Below are 8,166 nucleotides of genomic sequence, written 5' to 3'. Positions count from 1 at the left end.
CGATAAACAGGAATAGACATTTTATTGTTTGTCATGCACTGTTGCAATAATGCAGTAATGTTTTACATTACTTTAAAATAAGTTAAGCAATTTCAACTTTTTTATATGAGATTCAACTTGATTTAAGTCAGTTTTAATTTAAGTTGAAATGACTTAATTTATACTTAATTTGAAGTAGCAACACAACTTTCATAAAGTGTAGTTATTCTTTAGTGTAGTTTTTTATAGGTTGTGTTTGTTTGTTGTTTTGAAACTGGATAATATTGGCTTTCCCTTCAGGCCACTTGCATTAATGGATGTGAAATTTAACAATTAGTTTAGAAAATTGACATAAGAGTATATAAAATATACTTGGGCTGTCAAACGATTAATCGCATCCAAAATAAAAGTTTGTTTTTACATAATATATGTGTGTGTACGGTGTATAATTATTTTCTATATATAAATACACACACATGCATGTATATATTTAAGAAATATTTGCATGTATATACTGTGTATATATATTTAGATTATATATAATTTATATTATATATAAATATTTTATATATAAATAACACATTTTTCTTAAATATATATGCATGTGTGTGTATTTATATATAGAAAATAATTATACTCCATACACACACATATATTATGTAAACTCAAACTTTTATTTTGGATGCGATTAATCGCGATTAATCATTTGACAGCCCTAATATATATATATATATATATATATATATATATATTTGACAGCCCTAATATTATATATATATATATTAGGGCTGTCAAAAGATTAATTGCATCCAAAATAAAAGTTTGTTTTTAATAATATATGTGTGTGTACTGTGTATAATTAAATTTGTATATATAAATACACACACATGCATGTATATATTTTAAAAAAATGTGTTATTTATATATATAAAAAAATATATTTATATATAATATAAACTATATAAATATATATATACAGTATATGTATGCAAATATTTCTTAAACATATACATGCATGTGTGTGTATATTTATATATACAAAATAATTATACACAGTACACACACATATATTATGTAAACACAAACTTTTATTTTGGATGCGATTAATCGCGATTAATCTTTTGACAGCCCTAATATATATATATATATAAAATATGACTCCTGTCCATATAATTTTTCCCATCGTACAAAAAAACCCTCACATCGTTTGTCTTTTTATTGCAGGACAAGTAGTCACAAACACAGATATACAGAAGATTTACACAGTATTCTCACTGTTACAGAATAAATTATCCAAATAAATTATCTAGGAAATAACATTAAATAAATGAAAAAAGTATTCTATACTTTCTTTTTTCTTTCTTACATATTTTATAATCTCAATATATTGCATCAGCTCAGTTAAAAATGGTATTATGTAATGATCTAAAATCTTTACACCATTAATTCTTCAGACTGTATGTGGATGTAATACTTTTATATTCGATTACTCTAAAATAACTCACCAGTTTTTAAACACAGATTTGTTTTTAATATTCTTGTTATTCCAAATAACAGATTTTGTGGAAATGTAATCGTTGTCATACAACTCGGACAGCAATTCAAAGACAATAACATTGGTGTTAAAGTGTCTGCTAGCTAGCCTACTTCCCTAAGCATCTAAGGCAGTTACAGAATGGAAATAATCAATAACGTCACCAAAAGAAACTTGACCGTGTAAATAAATAATCATTCGCTTACTCTTAACTTATAACTTTCCTATTTCAAGTTGTTACAACAATTTCACGTGAAGTCTCCGGTGCGAAGGTAAGAGGGAAGAAGAGAAACACTGCTTTGTGGATAGGTGGAAGTTAACTGACGTCATTGTGAAAAGAGCCTATTCTGCTTAACTTCTTGTGTTCCACTAAAGAAATTAAGTAATAACTTTAAAACAATATGAGGGTTTAACAATAAACTGCAGTACATGAATATAAAAACACAAGATTTTTTTTTTTTTGCCCAGGTCATTAATAGACATTTATTGCTTAGTTCAAATATGTACACACTGAACAGAACATTTAAGGCCTTAGACCTGTAAACTTAAATTTAATGGCAATTGTGTTTTAATTATGAAATGCATATGGATTGTTTTGTGTGATTAAACACAATACTTCTTGTTTAACCTATTGACAATATTCTGTATTCAATATTCTAACAAAACATTTGCTTTTACTAAATAAACTGATGTTGCTGAAACAACAATTCAGGCTATTGCACATTCATGGACTTTATTTGAACAGATGAAGTTACTGTGATGGCTCAATGGCCTTTTTAAATATTTGTTTTGAATATGTTTCAGTGAAATTTCCTAGCAAACCTTCAGTTGAAGACCTAAAAGTAGTTGAGTTGGGGATTTAAAAAGTGTTTGGTTTCCGTCTGCCGTCCGAACAAAAGTAAGCATTTTTCCTAAATGTGTTAAATTTGCTGCATTGCTTTTAAGTTAGGAGAGACCTGTTTGAAGAAGAAGAAAAAAAGAAGTCAAAGTTATGAACTTATATTCTGGATGATAATTCATTAAAGCATTAAAGGGCTTTATTTGTTGTTAAATGTATTTTTGGGCAATGGATACTACATAAAGTATGGTGCAAAGTGTTCAATTTTATTAACTGTGTGTAATTCATCAGTTGTGTCATTCACCTCGAAGTCTGTCCCTGTGCATTTCTTAATGTCAGCTGGTGTCAGACCCTCCCAAACCTCAATCAGGGTTAAACCTTTGTTCTTGTCCACATCGAATACCGCCTGGAGAAGAAAGGACAACAATGTGACCATGACAGAAGTGCCATCAAATGTGCAGCCATGTGTAAATGAACTCTTCTGACCTTGAGGATGTGGTTAGACAGGGTAGAGAAATGCAATGTAGTGAAAAAAAACACACACAGAAAAGGCACTTTGTGATGTAATGAAATAAAAACATGTTTCTGTCTGAAAACCAAGGAATTTAAACCTGGAAATAGTTACAATGAAAAAAAAAAGGAATATTAAATATTTCCAACTTTGCACTATTTCTTGGTCACTATTCAAAGAAGTAATTTTGTGAACTCCTTCGTACAGATCGTCAGATGTTCTTGCTTTCACTGAACCTCTAGATGCTCTTTGGATCAAATCATGCTTGAGAAAATGGTCATATATATATAGTCTCTGTAGTCTCATTACACCCAGTACCTGTGGAGCACAACCTGCCATGGGCAGCACGCTTGCTGTCGCTTCACCTTGAGCCTGCTGTCTCTGTATCCTCTCTTCCATCTGAACGAGAGACTCTAATTGCTGGAGGATTTGCTTGGGTGTGTAACAATGCAGGCGATAGCATTAATCTACCTGCCAGTGTCCCAGCTGTAAACTCAGACAGTCCAAAAATGTTTTCTCTCCTCAGAGATATTGTGCTGCATGATTGTTTATTTTTTTCAACAATCAGGGGAAGGCAAATTGAACAGTCAAATATGGCAAGATGGATGGCGTAATCACATCACAGCTTGCCAGCAATGTTTCTATAAAAACTTCCATTGCTGGAGATATGCGTGCTGCTGAGATGACAAGTGGCAAATTGGCCGAGAAAGCCACTTTTAGATTAATATTAATTCTAGGAAACAATGTTTGCCCTGTATTAGTTACATTTCTAGGACAACACATGAAAAGCATCTTATAATAATAATAATAATAAGTCCATTAACTAACATATGAAAAGTTTCATTGATTGGCTTGAACAGTTGCTCTTTCTTTGTAATATTTTTGTGGGAGGTTCAAAAAGACAGGTTAACCCTCATGTTCTTCTGAGAGTGACTTTACAGTCTTTATGTTTGGGATCAGCAGTAATGTAGGGTACAATGGGGTTAAAGGCTCCACTGGGTAAAAGTCTCCTTTGATTTTATTTTCCTCTAAACCACTAGACGGCACAAAAACTTGCCATAGCACTTTCCAAAACATCTGCTTTTCAAGATGCACGTGGAAATGATCTGATCCTTCACTGAAAAAAATGATTTTTGCTGCTTGTTTAAACTGCTTAGTTAAAATGAGCTTAAGCAACACAATTGCTATACATTTTGTCTTAACTTAATTTGATTGTGTTCAATCTGCTTAAATATATGTAAAATTTAAGTTTACTTAATCCGTTTGTGTTGGATTACATGAATGATTTGTGTTGCATTAATTAAAACTGGGTGGTGCTTGTTAGTTGCCAGCATGCTTTGCATTTGGCTGAATTAAGAGAGAATAAATGTTGAAATTAAGTGTTATTTTATGTGTTTTTGAGAAAATGAGAAAAGGGGAAGACTTGATAGTGTGTAATTGTGTTTAATGGTCAATTACATTGGAACCATTAACATTTGGTTATTTGAACCATTTAAATTACAGTGAGTTACCATTGTGGAGAATAGTGGAGCATTTGGTTAGGGTGTGGACTGATTCAGATATATTTAACTGCTTTGGCTGAAGGAGCATGTAAGTCTTAGCATTTCAGATGCTAATAAGTGCTATTGCAAGCTAATAGCTAGCTGTAGTCTCAAATGTGAGACACTAAAAGAAATGAAATCTTATAGGATGAATGTATATATGAATTTGAGTCTTTTGAAATTCACTTGAGACTACTTCATTGGGTCACTTAAAATGATTACATTCCATGATGTTGAAGTTACATGAACAAATTATGTTTGTTTAACTTAATTGATTCATGTGTTGTTGTTTTTTACAATGTTGTAGATTTAAGCAGCAAATGAGATTCATTTTTGAAGAATGTGTAAAAGTATGGTATTTGCTGTTGGGGCGAAAGGCACAATAATTAACATGATAATGCTGACTTTTCCATTTCAGATAGTAAATATCATATATTAAGTTGGGTGTCCACCTTAGAGATAATCACCATATTTATAATAATGAAACCATCATATTTAAAAAATATGATATTAATAATGTCATATAATAAGATATGATTTAATGGTACTACTGTAAATCTATATTAAATTATTATGGATCTCATTTAATGCTTTCAGAATCTTTACTTTTTAAAATAATTTTGTTAATGTATTTTCAAATATATATTTTTATATTACATTTTAATGACAGTATATTTATTGAACAAAATTATACTTTTATTTATCAAAATAAACAGAAAATAGTGCAAACTTTGCTAAAGTGATTATTTGAACAAGTATTAACTTAGACATGATTAAAAACATATTATTTTAGCTAAAGTATTTGTATGAATACCGTGTGCCTGTTACCCCATGTGTGGGGTAAAAGGCCCACCTTTCCACCTCGTATACATTTATAACATTTTTTTAACTAAATTTATTTTCACACAAAATCTGCTGCTCCATAAATGTTCAATACAAACATATATATTTTTCTGCAGTCATACACTATGGGAATTTTTCACATTTTTCTTAAGGTGTGCCTTTAGCCCCGTTGTACAGTACTTCTTATTTTCCCTTAAAATTATTTTAAGCATTCATGTTAATTAATTAAAAATAAACACTGCATTTTCAGCATTTATCTTAATGTTAATTTCTGCATATACAAATACATTTTTAATGTATTGTTTTAATATTTCAATTAGTCAATGTATCGAGAATAAATATGAATTAACATTCACAACGAACAATAATATACTTAAATTACCATCAACTTCATTGATAAAAGCTGTATTTCCTTGTTAGGTCATTGTATCAAAGAAAGCATGATTTTTTAATTTATTATTACTATGATTCAGAAAATTATTTATTCAGAAGAATAATGATATTGTTTCTGCAGAAAAATATACATAAACTTTCAAAATCTTGAGTTCAGTAAGATTTTTCGAAAGAAATTAATACTTTAATTCAGTAAGGATGCATTCAATTAAAATATTTCAAATAAATGTTCTTTTGAACTTTCTATTAGTCAAAGAACCACTTAAAAATCACAGCACAATGGTTTTCAACACTGATAATGATAAAAAATGTTTCTTGAGCACCAAAGCAGCATATTATAATGATTTCTGAATCATGTGACACTGAAGACTTTGCCAGCTTTGCCATCACAAGAATGTTACATTTAAAAATATATATATAAAAAAGATAAGTAATTTTAAATTCTAATAATATTTCATGATATTACTGTTTTTACTGTATTTTTTGTCAAACAAATACAGCCTTAGTGAACATGAGACATTTTTTCAAAAACATAATTTTTTTAGTGTTATTCAACAAAATAATAACCAACAACAGGGTGTAAATTACCAAATGAAGATGATAACTAAATAAGTAATATGATAACTAAACTATATGATAACTAAAATAAACAACTATATCACAGTTGTATGGAACAGCCATCAGAAAATGTTAACGTGCAAATTAATCTGTAATATCCGAGACCCCAAACAGACAAAATATAACATTTTGTTATTATGATACTTAATGGCTTTTTCTAATCTTATGAGAACTGATTACAAAGAACTGATTATAATTTCAACTTGATAACATTCTTCTGTTATCATGTTGAAATTATAATCAGTTCTTTGTAATCAGCCCTCTTAAGATTAGAAAAAGCCACCAAGTATCAAGCAGATACTTCATGTTTCTTGAGCTACTACAGCGGCCTTGGGGTCTCGCAGAACATGAAGGTTAAACATCCGAGCGGTTCTTATTACCAGGGCTGAAGCTCAGCTTGTTAGGCTGACAGACAGGGGCTATGTTAAACAGCAGGGTGGCATGACAAACACAGGCTGAATAGAAGGTGGTGGCAGTGTAGCTGGAGAGCTCTAACCTTTATAAATGTTGACAGAATCCTTTCATTAGAAACCACGTTGTGTGACTGTTACAAAAGCAAACGCTGGCAAAGCATATAAAGAGGAAGTAGGGGACAGAGTGAAGACTAAATGGTAAGGAGGGGAGGAAGGCAGGTAAGACTGCTGTGATAACACTGGTGAGACGAGAGGCCGGCTCGACGAGTGCCAGCAGCAGTCCATAAAAACCAGCAGCTCTGAGCAGCTGAGATAGCCTATAAACAGCTGTGTCATTCAAGAGCCCCTGGACCATCTCCTAAGGCTTTTTTGATGAGATGAGAGGACAACAAATCCTTACTCTCCACAATCCAGCTGGGATTTTCCCAGCTCTCCGATCCTTGGCCATGTGGCAGGGCTGATAATATTATTAAGTAACATTCACATTAAAGAGCTCTGTGTTTGAAAAAATATGTCGAAGTGTAATGTCGCTCCGATCAGGAGATTTGATTAGGGTTGGTCCGATAATTAGATTTCCATTTTCTACTGCCTATGTGCAGTGTCATTACAATTGGTAATGTCTCTTTATGTCTTTGCACATGCGTTAAGAGAAAAGAGCAAAAAGAGCCATTTTCAAAGCTTTTCACTGTGGTGACTGAAGTTTAATCCGAGGCTGATTCGGTATATTGATGAAGTGATAAGCTGCTGAATAGATGACATTTATTCTGTACCAGAAGAGACTGGTGTGGGCTGTTAATTAAAGCAGTCTCCTAATGCTAAAAGGGCAAAAACAATGAATGTTTTATATCAAAACTCACCTTTTCTGTGATTATACGGTCCACACACTGTTTTCCGGTCAGAGGCAGATTGCATTTCTCCATGATCTTGTGTTTACCACCCTACGAAATACATCAAATAACAAAACAAAGACTATAAAATATACTGTAGAATAAATCAAAAAATAAAACGTCTTTCAATCCATATAAATAAATATATAAATTAGGGCTGTCAGTAGATAATTTTTTAAAATTGTGATCACAACCTTTTGTGCGTTTGATGAATCATGAAATTAAGCATACACCATTTATCTTGTTTAAAGGGGGGGTACAATGGTGTTTCATGTATTCAGAGTTGTTTACAGTGTTAAAGAGATGGATTCTCATGCTAAACATGGGCAAAGTTTAAAAAAAAATATTTTGGACGAATAACGGAGAATTTCTGTGCCGAAAATCTTACTTCCGGGTTGGTACAAGTTTCGGCTGGTTTTTTTTCGACCGTGGATCTAATGACGTAGACCAGAGTGGAACTCCTTATATGAGCATTTCTCTCGGAAAAGCGCGCCCGCGCACACGTCGACCAGAGGAGAGCGAGACCGCGCACATCAACGCGCTTCAACAGGAAATCATCGGCAGCCAGCGCTGCATAGGATTTGTTCAAGAATGTCTCCAAAAAAGTGT

The 8,166-nt window shown here is 31.9% G+C and overlaps 1 protein-coding gene across 1 annotated transcript in view; it reads right to left on the bottom strand.

Moving 5' to 3' along the window:
* Window positions 1–1,178: 1,178 nt before the first annotated feature.
* Window positions 1,179–8,166, bottom strand: part of oxct1a (3-oxoacid CoA transferase 1a) — a 52,123-nt gene continuing 45,135 nt past the window's right edge. The window contains exons 15-17 of the mRNA XM_079898080.1: window positions 7,528–7,608; window positions 2,656–2,757; window positions 1,179–2,469 (exon numbers count right to left, since the gene is read on the bottom strand). Coding sequence (XP_079754206.1) covers window positions 2,434–2,469; window positions 2,656–2,757; window positions 7,528–7,608 — 219 coding nt within the window. The 3' untranslated portion in view covers window positions 1,179–2,433. The remainder of the gene's footprint in view (window positions 2,470–2,655; window positions 2,758–7,527; window positions 7,609–8,166) is intronic.

This window comes from Squalius cephalus (assembly GCF_949319135.1).
Source record: "Squalius cephalus genome assembly, chromosome: 16".
NCBI lineage: Eukaryota > Metazoa > Chordata > Actinopteri > Cypriniformes > Leuciscidae > Squalius > Squalius cephalus.
The sequence above is the reverse complement of the archived record's forward strand: the minus strand, read 5'-3'. Positions and strand labels throughout refer to the sequence as shown.